Source organism: Euleptes europaea, chromosome 7 (genome assembly GCF_029931775.1).
Source record: "Euleptes europaea isolate rEulEur1 chromosome 7, rEulEur1.hap1, whole genome shotgun sequence".
In the NCBI taxonomy this organism is placed as follows: Eukaryota; Metazoa; Chordata; class Lepidosauria; order Squamata; family Sphaerodactylidae; genus Euleptes; species Euleptes europaea.
This window is the reverse complement of record NC_079318.1, coordinates 10,706,369-10,720,242: the sequence shown is the minus strand read 5'-3', so window position 1 is coordinate 10,720,242 and position 13,874 is coordinate 10,706,369. Positions and strand designations below refer to the sequence as shown.

The window sequence follows — 13,874 nt, the reverse complement described above, 5'->3', positions numbered from 1 at the left end:
CTGATGCCAGGCAAGCTCCATTAAGTGGGGAAACAGCCAGTAGGTTGCAATCTGAGGACCAGAGTTGGTGCACAGGGGATTATGGAAAGAGATGGGCCTTGAGATACGTGGGCCCTAGGTTGTGAAGTGCTTTGAAGGTCATAACCAGCACCTTGAACTGGACTTGGAACTGGCAGCCAACATAGACATTTTAAAATAGGTGAAATGTGTTCCTGTTGGTTAGCCCCTACCAATAATTGGGCTGTCACATTCTGAACCAGCTGAAGGTTCCAGATTGCCTTCAAGGAAAGCCCAACGTAGAGTGCATTACAGTAGTCCAACCTCCAGGTTACAAAAGCATGGATTACTGTGGCCAGGTCAGCCAAGTCTAAGAAGGGTTTGAGTTGGTAAACCAAATACAGCTGATAGATGGCCATCTTGGCCACTATACCAACCTATTTTTCAAACACCAAGACTGGGTCTATGAGAACTCCCCAAGCTCTTAACTTGCTCTGCAAATGCCAACCTCACTTCTTTACTACAAACATCAACCATACAAACCAGTGTTACCTTTGTCTTGTCTGAATTCAGCTTCAATGTACAAACAAAGCTTAAAAGAATTGGTTCAGAGCCGAGACAGATGAACCTATAGGTTCATTTAATGAACTACAGAGCTGGGTGTCACCTGCATATTGATGACACCCAACCCCAAAGCTATGGACAATCTAATTCAGCAACCTTGTTGAAAAGCATAGGTAACAGAATAACCTTGTGGCACTTTACAGGACAAATCCTACTCCTCTGATTCTGTTCCTCTGGTGGAAACTCTGTGTCCAACCAGACAGAAAAGACTGAAACCACCAAACAGCTACTCCCTTAATACCAACTCTGCTGTCCACAAAAAGAATTATTTGTTTTAGTGTTCTATTACAATTGCTGAAGAACCTCTAATATGTTTTCTGCATGGAAGATTTAAGTGTAAAACTAGAACCTAAAGCAATTGTGCAGGAAAGGACTTGTTTCTGAGGATTATTTTTTTTAAAAAACATGCCTTTATCTATAAAACCTTGGTAATCTTTTTTTCCTCGCTGTCTGCTTTTGTGTGTCATCATCAGACCAGTATTAGCTTTTCCGGATTAGCAATGTACTTAACACAGCGAGTTGCCCACAGCAACACATTATTACTGCAGATTATGTCTATGTCGCTGCGATAAGTCTGTGCTGGACAGGGATGCCAAAGCATCCAAACCAATACAGCATTAAATGAATATAGCTCCCCTACAAGTCTGTACATCACTACAGGGTCTCTCATTTTGACAAACTGTTCTATATGTTCAAAATCTCATTAACAAAGGCAAATGTGGATGCAATTAGTGTACTAATGGTACTCAGCAGATCTTGCATCCATGGGCAGGGACAACTGATGACGTTCCAACTCACCTGGTTATTCATACTTGTCACCCACTGCTGTGCCCAAAAGGTAGGAGAACTTTTCACCTACTCCAGTGAATTATAAAACTGACAGAGCATTCCTGAGCCTCCAGGGAGAAAGCCCTTAAGAGGTCAGGAAGACGCCGCACCTGTGTCTGGGCCCCCGTGCCGGCGTCTGGGCTGCTAACACCGGCATTAGCAGCCCAAATGCCGGTGGGAAGGCCTGGATGTTGACAGAGCCTTCTGCCGGCATCAGAATGCCGTCAAAGGCCACGCCAGCGTCCTGGGAGGCGTTCCAGGGACGTTCCAGCGCCAGGCTGGGGATGGAGCCGCCTTTAGGCTGCCTCCAAAGCCCTTTCAGCCCGGGAACGCCCCTTTTTATTTTTGGCGAGATACGCCACCTTTTAGATGGCGTATCTCCCACAGATGTTTGCGCTGGGAGGAGGCTGCACAGCAGCGTTGCCTCCTAAGCCCAGCGCAGGCATTCCTCTCAGGAATGCACTGTTACAGCATGTCCATGATGGTTTTGCTAGGACAAAAGGCAGTAGAAAATAATGCAAACCTCCCAAAAAATGTACAAGGTACCATATTTGTGCTAGATTCTTAAATGTGGAACCAGAGGACATGAGAAGCCCTGATCTAAGAACTATACAGACGATTTTTTGAAATTCAAGAACCCTGAAAAGGCCAGAAAAGAGCTACTTAGCTAACAAACTGGAGCTTTTTATTGTTATTAGAGCCACCAATAATTCTTATTTCCTATCATCGACAAGGCCTACATAAGCAGATGAAGCTGTCCCAGTATTCTTATTTACGGAAACAGTTATTTATCCCTTGACACCACAGCAAGCTGCCTGCTCAGCCCACAGCAATGGCAACTGAATGCAAGCCTTACAATAAATACCATACATTTGTGGTGTTCTCATCATGTTGAACTCTTTGCAGATTACCTGTGTGTGTATGTGCGCGCGCGTGCGCGCAAGCAGTCACAAATAGACCCACTTACCTTCACAATGCTTTTCAAATCCTGGACATATGTCCTTTCTGTGTCCAGGATTTCTTGGACTACTCTGTCCACATACAGGAGTTTTGGACTGGTGGGCTCACTGATCAGGGACATGACACAGTTTCTGCTAGTTTCCTTGGATTCCACCTTCCGTGGCATACTTTGCCTTCTTCCCAGACTTCCCTCAGCGGTCTGTTGCTCTACAAGGTTATTTTTTCGTAGTTCCTTGTTGGGAAATTGATGGGCTGGACTCAGCTCTAGTTTTATAGCCCCTGATTCCTTGTCCTGGTTGAATAAACCGAGATGACTGTTTGAGACTAAAGTGGTCCTGCTGCCAAAGGAACAGTGACTATCCCTGGAGGATGCCGAAGACGACGTGGAGCTGAAGCTGACTGGACGGTCGCTGTCTGACAGTTCCATGGTCTGGATTCCACGGCAGCGGAGCTGTCTGTTCTCTCTGTGCAGGTCTGTCCTTGGTGCCTTGGGGGTGGCGCCCACCATTACAGGAGGCAACTCACCAAGAGGCAAGTGGCAGCCATCTTTAAAAAAAGAAAAGAAATAGCTGTTATTGTTACCACTGTCATCGCAAATAGCAACCAACTGATATTAAAATACACAAATAACTGCCTATAAAAGAAACAGTGACAATGTTAAGTAAGACCTTTTATGCATGGGTTTGATCTCCCTGGTTGGGCCTGGGTTCATTGCATATTAATGTAACCCGATTTGGGGGAAACTGTATGCATTGGCTTGAATGATCAGGGACGAAACTATGTGCTAATTGAGCCATGAGTAAAGAAAAGCAGTCTCCCAAGCTCAAATCAAGTCCCACCCCTTTAAATGCTGCTCTGTAATTGGCTAATTTCACAGTGCTCCCCATGAGAGAATATTTCCTTCCCCGCAAACCCAACTGCCGCATAAAAAAGCATTTTAAGCACAAAAAATGGAGCAATCTGAAAGGGGGGGGGAGAAATCCAAGCCTTATTTTTAAAAAGCCTTTATTTTGCTCAGAAAGAGCTCCAAGGTAGCAGGAAGCACTTGAATCCCCGCCTCTTGCTTTGTGATTGGCTGTGACAGAAGCCAATCTTCTGTGTTTCCCCTGCTTGCCATCTGCATGTTGCTTGGAACCGGGCCGAGCTCAAGGGAAGGGGAAAAGTCGGATTAACAGAGGAACGGGAGGACCCGGGTTGGTTTTGCGTTCCAAGTAATGGGATATCGTGCATACTGAAAAGTTAGATCCTGGCTGAAACACGGAATAAAGGAGGTTACAGCGACCATGCAGAAATGACTTAAGCTGTCAGGAAATGAGAAATACATTGTTGCCCACTAATCAGCATTTCTCAGCATGATACTGCTAACTCATTTTTTTCTTCTGTGAGACACCTTTTTCTATCTATCTATCTCCATTTGTGTCCATGTAATTCTTTATACAGCTATTATTACATATGCAGAGTTTTCTCGTTTTGCTCGATTCCCTCCCTTGTTTTATCACATTCTCCCATCAATCCTTTCCCACAGACTCGCAATCTTGTAGCAAGTACCTGTCTATGTTGAAAAGGAAAACCTTCCAGACAACCAGCCTGAGAACCTTTTTTGTTAAAAGGCCAGAACTACACATTACAAGTGAGACCCACAACCTGCTTTATGTTTTCTCTTCCCACTTGGGAAAGAGGTGAGAGGAGGGAAGCTCTTACATATTCTTACATATTCAGGAACTCCAGTTACAGCATATACTGGTATAACCTCCAAGTTACCCTTGTAAACTCCTAAACCTATTCAAAATCTATAGAAGAAATGTTTCACATTTTTAAATACTTGCTTTGATTTTAAAAATGTACATGCAAAGAAACAGTCCAGCAATAATTCGAGTATCTTATTGCTGAAGATTATTCACACAATTAGTATTGTATAGAGTTTCTTTAGTTGGCAAAAAAAAAGGTTATTTCCTTGGGTTTCTGATAAAGAAATATGTATATGTTTATCAATGTTAAAGACCCACTAAAACAGAATATTGCCATGCTGACTTGGATTGGCTTGGAACCTGGATAAACAAGATAACTGGAAAAGCCTTCCGCTAATTTATCACAAGACTTATAGCAAAAGATCTGTGACAAAGGACACCTGATTAGCTGCCATAGCTGGGTCATAAAGAGTTCCCGTTTCATTCAATCACTTGGTAGTCTGTCTTCCTGTTGCACTGATAGGTTGTCTCACTTACAGATAACCTGAATGCACCAGTAAGTCATGTTTGCTTTGTTAACACTGCACTGTTCATTAATGCACAGTAAACAAAAAGAGCACTTGGTCAATTAAAATGAAACCAATCCTTAGAATTGAAAAAACATAGTTGAGGCTTGCTAAGAATTCCACAATACACATTTTATTTATCTTCCCACTATTTTATGTTCCCCAAAAAGAATGACAATTATTTGCACCACTTTTTAAAGCTTTCAACATGACTTTGGCAAATATCAAGGCAAAAGTTGAAGCCTGCAGCACAAGTCATAGAATTTATATATTGCAAATTTATATCTGAAAATGATAGCAGTTAAGAGGGGATTCAAGGTTCTTTCTCCCCTTTTTTTTTGTACCATCAAGTCACAGCTAACTTATGGCGACCCCATAGGATTTTCAGGCAAGAGACATTCAGAGGTGGTTTGCCATTACCTGCCTCCACGTCACGACCCTGGTATTCCTTGGAGGTCTCTCATCCAAATACTTGCCAGGGCCAACCCGCTTAGCTTCTGAGATTTGATGAGATTGGACTAGCCTGAGGCTACCCAGGTCAGGTCTTTCGCCTACTCCTCTTCAAAGATGCAGCTGTACACTGAGAAAGAAAGCCCCTTGTTCAAGAATATTTCTCAACCCAGTGGCAGCGTTAGTATGCTCCAGAGCATAGAGGCCTTTGCACCTGTTGCAGCCTGCACAGTGGTAATTGCACCCTCTTTGCCACCCACATCGAGTCGCCTGAGAGGGCACAGAGGTGGAATACTTGCCATGCAGGCTTCAACAGGCACAGAGACTTCCAGATCTAAAGGTTGCCAACTTAAGCACACACACTTTGTAAGATTATCAACTGACCCTAAAATAAAATAGTTTATCTAGTTTTCTTGCTTTCTGACCCACTATCTGAAAGATGAACAGGGGTTGGGTTTTTATTATTATGCTCCATGTTAAACTATTTAAATGGTAACTTTTTTCTTTGGACACAGTGGATAAAGAAGAGGAAAAGAACTTCACGGGGGTAACTATGCTGAACTGGCTGCTGGTGCCAGCTGATGAAGGAACAGAGATGGTTGCTGCTGTTGCTGGCAGACTGTCCAAGAACTGAATTGGAGAGGCTTAGAGCACACTTACTATTTGGTTTAGGACACGTGTTTCCGCGTGGTGTGCGCATGCCTGAAAGGGGCATATAGTGATTCTCAAAAAGTGGAACAGGTTCCCTTTGGGAACTAAGAGTACCTCTAGGGCAGGGATGGGGAACGTCCGGCCCAGGGGTTGTATGCGGCCCCCAAGGACATTTTCCGTGGCCCTCGGGAGCTCCAGGGCCCAGCCGCGGAGGCGCAGTACTGTCAGGAGCAGGCCATGAGGATGGTATGCGGTAGTGCTGGTGTGCTGCTTCCAGGTGCTGTTGTGCTATTCTGTCCAAGGCCAGTCTATGCCCCGTGTTTAGTCTTCATAGGTTCCCATAGTGTGGGAATCGCCAAATGCTCCTTCCTGCCTGTTGGAGGGGGGGTTTAATAGACTCTGGATGTGCCCGCTCGTTAATTAACAAAACCACCTTTAAGGTGTTCCAAGTGAAGTCAGTCCCTTTGCCGGCACCTGTTCAATTTGCCCAAATGGATGGCAGTGATCTCAGGGGGGGCCCAGTACACCGTCGCACTGACGGAGTGGCAGTGGGAATTGGCCACCACTGGGAACAAATCAACTTTACTATTGTGCCCAATGTTTGATACGCTGTGGTGTTAGGAGCAAATTGGCTCAAAGGACACAGTCCCTCCATAGACTGGGAAGCTGAGACTTTAATGTTCAATAGCCCGCTATGTGAGTTACACCGATATGAAGTGGCTGTTAAGACGGTAATCAAACCAACTCCTGCCCTGGCCTCGGACACCTCCAGTCTGATCCAATTGCCACCCGAATATCAGGACTTTGCGGATGTATTTAATGTGCAGGAGTGTGATGTGTTACCCCCCCCCCACCACTGGACGGACTGTGCTATTGAGGTGGTGGGGGATGGAAAACTGCCAAAGAGTAAGAATTACCCAATGAGCCCTACAGAACGGACGGTGCTCCGCGAGTTCTTAGACAAGAACTTGGCTCGTGGTTTCATCTGACCCTCCACCGCGCCCTATTCGGCACCAGCTTTCTTTGTGCGTCAGAAAACAGGAGATTTGCATTTGTGCATTGACTTTCGAAAACTCAATGCTGTTACTCAAACGAATGCCTATCCCATCCCCCTCATTTCTGATCTCTTGGGACAATTGAAGGAGGGACACATTTTCACCAAATTGGACTTAGTTGAGGCTTATTACAGAGTCAGAATCCGGGAGGGGGATGAATCTCTGACAGCCTTTTCCAGTTGCTTTGGGATGTTCGAATTTATGGTGATGCCTTTTGGATTAAAAGGGGTCCCGGGGGTCTTCATGCAACTCATTAATGAAATTCTCCATGATCTGCTGTTCAAAGGAGTGGTGGTTTATTTAGATGACATTCTCATTTACTCTAAAACCATGAATGAGCATGTTGCCTTGGTCAGAGAGGTGTTGCAACATCTCAGAGACAATTAGCTCTATGCTAAAGTGTCTAAGTGTGAGTTCCACAAGAAGCAATTGACTTTCCTAGGATATATTATCTCGCACCAGGGACTGACTATGGATCCAGAAAAGGTGCAAGCGGTGCTCGGTTGGGAACCACCCTTTACTCGTAAACAAGTCCAAAGACTTCTCTGGTTTGCAAATTTTTACAGGGCATTCCTCCCACATTTTGCTCAGATTGCGCTGCCTATCACGAACTTCCTTAAGACTAAGGGAAAGGGGACTACAGCCCGGGTGGATTGGACCCCCCAGTGTCAAGCCACCTTTAATAGTCTTAAGCAGTTTTTTACATCCGAGCCTGTTTTGCAGCACCCAGACTGCAATCAACCATTCCTAGCACACGTAGACGCTTCCGAAGGTTCCAAGGTGCCTTTTGAAGTGTGGTCCGATCACAAAAACCTAGAAGCCTTAACAGGGGCTCGCAAACTGTCCGCGAAACAAGTGCGTTGGGCGGGCTTCTTTGCCCAGTTTCGATTCGTCCTGAAACATGTACCAGGGAAGCAAAATCTATTGGCTGATGCTTTATCTAGACTTCCCCAATATCCCACCAAAGTTGATCGGCCCACAGAGGCGCTCTTCACCCCTGCCCAACGAGGTCTATTGCCCACTTTGGCTGTGCAAACTCATTCTCAGACCCGACCCCCACCGCCGCCGCATTCGGTGGGAGGGGAAGCCCCATGCCCAGCTGAGCCGGCAGCGCCGCCTGCCTCGCTTCCTCCTCTGCCTGTGCGACTTTCAGCCACGGTTCCCGAGGTGCGGGGACCCGAGCGCCCCGTTCAGCCGCTCCCTGCGCCTGGGTCGGCTCCGTCCCCGGTTAAGCTGCCCGGCACAACTCCGGAGGGGGTGGAAGGACTAACTGCTTCCTTTAAGGAGACTCTTCTTCGCAGTTATGAAACAGAACTTTCCTCACAGACCCTTCCGGCTAGTCTAATTAAACACGGAGAGTTTTGGTACAAGGATTCTAAATTGTATGTTCCGGAAGTGTTGCGGGGGGAGGTTTTGGGTTTGGTTCATGGCGCCAAGACCGCCGGACATTTCGGATTTCTCAAGACATTGCATTTGCTAAGGAGACAGTTTTGGTGGGCGGGCATGCGGTCAGATGTGGACTCCTTCATCCGCAGCTGCCCCATATGTGCAGTGGCCAAACGACCCCAGGGCAAGCCGCCCGGACTTTTACAACCGTTAGAGACCCCCTCTAAACCATGGGAAGTAATTTCAATGGGCTTCATGACGGACCTAGCCCCTAGTGGGGGAAAGACAGTTCTTTGGGTGATTACTGATCTGTTTTCGAAACAGATGCATCTTGTACCCTGCGCAGGTATCCCTTCTGCCCTGAAATTGGCCCGCCTCTTTGTGTCACATGTCTTCCGTCTCCATTCCTTTCCGAGCAAAATAGTGACGGACAGGGGTTCAAATTTCGTGGCCAAATTTTGGAAGGCTTTTCTCAAATTGGTCGGAATGGAACAAGGATTGTCTAGTGCCTTCCATCCCCAAACGGATGGTCAAACTGAGCGGGTGATTACGGTGTTGGAATGCTATTTGCGCTGTTATGTTAATTACCATCAAGATGATTGGGTAGACCTTTTGCCTTTTGCTGAACATGCTTATAATAATGCGGTTCACCACTACACAGGGTTCAGCCCTTTCCAGATTGTCCATGGTAGAGAGTTTGGCCCTGTTGGTCATATTGATGTTTCTGGGGAGGGGGGGGAGCTGACGTGGCCGGGTGGGTACATACTATTCAAACAACCTGGCCATGGCTGGTTAAAAATCTGGAACGAGCCAAACGGATGTACAAGACTCAAGCTGACAAACATCACTCCCCCGGTATGGAATGCAAAGTGGGGGATCTCGTCTATCTGTCCACCAAGAACCTGCGATCCACCCGCCCATGCGATAAACTCAGTGCCAAGTATGTGGGTCCGTTCCCCATTTCCCAGATTATTAATCCAGTGACTGTGAAACTCTCCTTGCCCAAGTCTCTACGAAGAATTCATCCTGTGTTCCATGTCAGTCTTTTAAAACTGTATGTTCCTTCCCAAAAAAGGCATCCTGAGCCACAACCAGAAGTGCCTAAAATGGTGGGTGGGGAGGAGCATTTTGAAGTAGCTAAAATACTGGATTCTCGCATTCGCTACGGTACCCTTCAATACCTGGTCCGCTGGAAACATTTTGGTCCTGCCCAGGATGAATGGGTATGCACCTGTGATGTCTCCACCCCCCGCTTGGTACAAGAATTCCATGCCGCCTACCCTCACAAACCCACGGTGGGAGGGTGAAGGGGGGTCTTTAGGGGGGCTGAATGTCAGGAGCAGGCCATGAGGATGGTATGCGGTAATGCTGGTGTGCTGCTTCCAGGTGCTGTTGTGCTATTCTGTCCAAGGCCAGTCAATGCACCGTGTTTAATCTTCATAGGTTCCCATAGTGTGGGAATCGCCAAGTGCTCCTTCCTGCCTGTTGGAGGGGGGGGTTGCCTGGGTAACCGGTTATCTCCTTTTGCTCTCCCATATATGTGCCTTGCCTTGCCTTTGACCCTTACTAGTATCCTTTTGAATATGGCTTCTGAAACCTGTCAATTCTTCCCAATAAAACTGCTTTCGTGGATTTGCTGTCTGCTGAAGTCTGTTTATGGGTTTGCTGCAGGACTAGATTTCACAAGTACAGCGCGGCCCTCCCCAAGGGTGTTCCTGGGGCCACGGCGCCCTTTGGGCCTCCTCTCATCAACTGTTGGTCGGCGAGAGGAGGGGGAGGGGGAGGGGCACTTCTCCCAAGGCTGCCCCCTACAGTCGCGGCATGCAGGAACGCCGTGGCACACTGTAAGCCCCTCTCGCTGCCTGTCAAGCGGCGAGGGAGGGGAGAGGCCGGTGGCTCCCGGTGACGGAACATGCGTGTGGGAGCCGATTGCGCTTGGAGGGCCTTTTGTGGACTCGGGGGGTGGGGGGTGGAAGGGCGTGGAGGCTGGGGCCCGGTCGCACGGGGCTGTGTGTGCTGCCATGTGTGTGTGTGTGTTGGGGGAGGTGGGGAGCCTGGGGCCCAGTTGTGTGGGGTCGGCGTGTGCAGGTGTGTGTGTGTGTGGGGGAAGGCTTTTCTCTCTTTTTCTGTCACTCTTTCTCCTTTCTCCCCCTCTCCCTCGTCTCTTTCTTTGTCTGTCTCCTTCTTTCCTTTTCTCCCCCTCCATTTCTCTGTTTTCCTTCCTTCCCCCCTTCCTTCCCTGAGGATTGGCTGCGGGCTTCACCCCCCCGGCGCCTCGTTTGCTCGGGGCCCACCGTTGGCTGCCCTCCCTCCTGGGAGGGAGGGGGAGTGGGGGTGCCCTCCAGGCCTTCTCTGGATGGCCTCCCCTGTGGTTGCCAACCTCCAGGTGGTGGCTGGAGACCTGGCAACCCTAGCCTCCCCCCCACCTGCGCCGGGAGATCTACACCTGGTTATGGCCCCTGAATGATGTTATAAATGAGCAAATGGCCCTTGGCAGGAAAAAGGTTCTCCACCCCTGCTCTAGGGGTACAAAGGTCCACGGAGAAAAGGAGAAATTCCATTTCTCCTACAGAATGAAAGAAGGAAAAGCAAATGCCGACAGGTGCAGCGGAAAGTGAAAATTTATTGATGGAATACTTAAAAGCCCCAGTTTCCTGCTGCACTACTGGCATTTGTCTTTGCCTTCTTTCATCTTGGTGACTCGTGCAGCCTGCTTATTTTGGGGGTAATTTGTCCCACCAGCCACATCCAGGGCAGACTGAGCAGACTAAATGCCCTCTAGCAGTGGACACTCACTGACACACGCTAGATTTGTGGTGATGGTGGTACTTTCATTTCCCATCACCCCAATGCAATTTGGAAAGGAGGCAGTTCAGAAAGAACCAATGCTTTGTTTCCAGGCACAGCTTTAGGAGGGAGCTACAGACTTCTTGTTCTATTTCTCTTTTAATGCCAGTGAATGTTTACTACATCACCACTCAGATTTTCGCATGCAGTAGTGGATTGCATGTCCACAGTTGTGTGCAAGGATGTTTGCAGAAGAGATTACTGGAGCTGGGTCCAGAAGACAGCAAATGTTCAGAAGTTGGACTTTAAAAAAAGATGTTTGAGACACACTTCTATAAGCTATAGATCAATATATGCTCTCATATAGATCCTAGCACTGGGTCCAGCAACGTCAGCCATAGTATCTCAGGTTCATACTCCTGCTCATCTTCTAACGTGATTTATGCCATCAAGTGCCAGCAATGCCCTTCCACCCTCTACACTGGACAAACAGGCCAGTCCCTGAGACAAATATTAAATGGACACAAGTTTGACATCAGAAGCCACAACATTCAGAAACCAGTGGAGGACATCCAATTGCTGATTTAAAAGTAGCAGTTCTTTTACAAAGGGATTTCAAAGGGAGATTAGAAAGGGAGACTGCTGAATTACAACTAATAATGAAGCTCAATGAATTACAACTAATAATGAAGCGCCATTCTCCTGGATTGAATAGAGATCTAGGATTCTTGTCTCATTACCAATGCTGATTTCTCCATGACCACTACACATGGTGCATACCACACCACGCATATCACACCTAATCCATATCACACCTAATCCATATCACATATCCATATCTGCATATCACACTTAATCTTCATATCACACCTAATCCAATCACGCCTGCTAATGTCATTTACTTACTTTTGACTTTTACATGTTATTGTCATTGGGTGTCTAATTCACTTTTCTCTAATTAAGGATACATGGATTCACATTCTAGTTGTATCTGAAGAAGTGAGCTGTGGCTCATGAAAGCTCATAGCCTGAAAGAAATTTTGTTAGTCTTTAAGGTACTACTGGACTCTTGCTCTTTTCTTCTTCTATACAATATATTGTGTATTTTTCCTGTGTGGTTGTATGTGCCCTCTGTGCAAAAATGTGAGGAATGTTGTGAGTTGTGTGTTCTGTCCAACTATTCAATTACAATACCAAACCATAAGCAAGCCTTGGGCTTACACATTTACCTCACTGACAGCAATTCCCCCTTCTCTTCCTGTTTGAAGCCAACTGTCATTAATATCATAATTGGCTGCTATGGTATGTGCCTGCACTCCAAATCAGACTTGCAAACTTCTGTTTGATTATGACTTGCAATCCTGGTTTGGTGGGCAAGCATCAACCAGAAACAGAAGGATGGGGGGTAACTGCAGTGAGAGAGACTGAGGCTTGGTCACATAATGCTAAATGTCAAGCCACATTATTTGGTGTAATATCTGATGCAGCCACATATGAGAGGCACAGGTATGTTCCAAACAGACATGTTATATGTTCTGTCTGTGTACTGTCCAGAATGGTTGTGCATGTGCATATATGAATACACCTATGAAAGGGAGCACAGTATATGACCGCATGTGTATGATGACATGTTAGCTTACTTTCTTGAGTGGAATTATCTGTGCTGCAGCTGCTTTCTTGAATTCATTTATACTCCTTAGTTCTAGCCTCAGCATCTGTAAAGTGTGTAAATGTCCCCATCAGTAAAGTGGGTAAATGTTTAGTGAAGTATTATCAATAATTTATGTCCTACCACTCTGCTCAGAAACATTTGAATCCTTCCTCCAGCCTCAGGAGACTTCCTCCAATGGACCTGGCTCTTCTACCCAAAACTTTGCTAAGCCTAGCATTATGATACAAGCCTTTATATTACATTCCTTGATAACATAGTGCATGTAAGAATTTACCAGTATTTTGTGGCCTGCCTCACTTTTCTGAGTTATCTCCTTCTAAGTTCTATTGCTTGTCTATCTGCTCTGTGTGAGTTATTTCTGGCTTTCTGTGTACTGTATGTGTATGCAGTACTGTCCTGTATCTGTGGGGGCCAGATATCATGGGTGGCTGATACTCTTTGATGATAGGGGGTTAGTGAGTGTACCTCTGGACCTGCCTCCAAGCCACAGCCCGGAACCAGAATCCTAAGTGAAAAAGATTTTTACTCCAAAATTCTAACTATAAGGCTAGATTCTGGTTTTTGTGGGGGGAAACTGGCAACTAGCCCAGAGATCAAAAAGCTGCCTTTTTCTGGCTTTTGGCAACCAGAACCCTGGCACATGCTTTTGATGTCCACAGTTTTTGTCCCAGCTGGATTGCCTTTGAGCACGCCTAATGAGGCTTGACGTGATGAAAGTAGTAAGTGATTCCTGAGTTCCACAGCAGAACCAGCTTGGCTGGATATTAAAGTCTGCAGCTGAATTCTGGGTTTTTTGGGAATTTAGTGGCAACTATATTTTGTACAATTTTTTTTTTACAAATGGTTATACCTTATGAGCCTTTAGGGGGAGCTAGAATCCAAATAAATATACAATAAGCCTGCAAGAACAGGTAGCTGTTTTAGATTATCTTCAAAGTCCTTTCAGATTCAGGGATTCTATAACCCATAGATTCCACAGAAAATGTACACAGGCAGATCTAAATGGTTGATATTAGGACAGTGCCAAAAGCAACAGCCTGGCTGAGTTCTTACCTGTCTCCTGTAACATTCAGCTAGACTTACCAGTATTATTTCCATGCCCCACTCCACACCACTGGCTATCAGTAGTAGAGGAAGGAGGCATCACAAATCCTACGAAACGTTACAAGGAAAAGAGAAGAATCTGACACAAGGCTTCTTTTTTGTCAGC

General features: G+C 46.3%; 1 protein-coding gene across 1 annotated transcript in view; it reads right to left on the bottom strand.

Moving 5' to 3' along the window:
* Positions 1 to 13,874, bottom strand: part of PLEKHG1 (pleckstrin homology and RhoGEF domain containing G1) — a 122,235-nt gene that overhangs the window by 60,942 nt on the left and 47,419 nt on the right. The window contains exon 2 of the mRNA XM_056853198.1: positions 2,417 to 2,955. Within this exon, the coding sequence (XP_056709176.1) occupies positions 2,417 to 2,955 (539 nt within the window). The remainder of the gene's footprint in view (positions 1 to 2,416; positions 2,956 to 13,874) is intronic.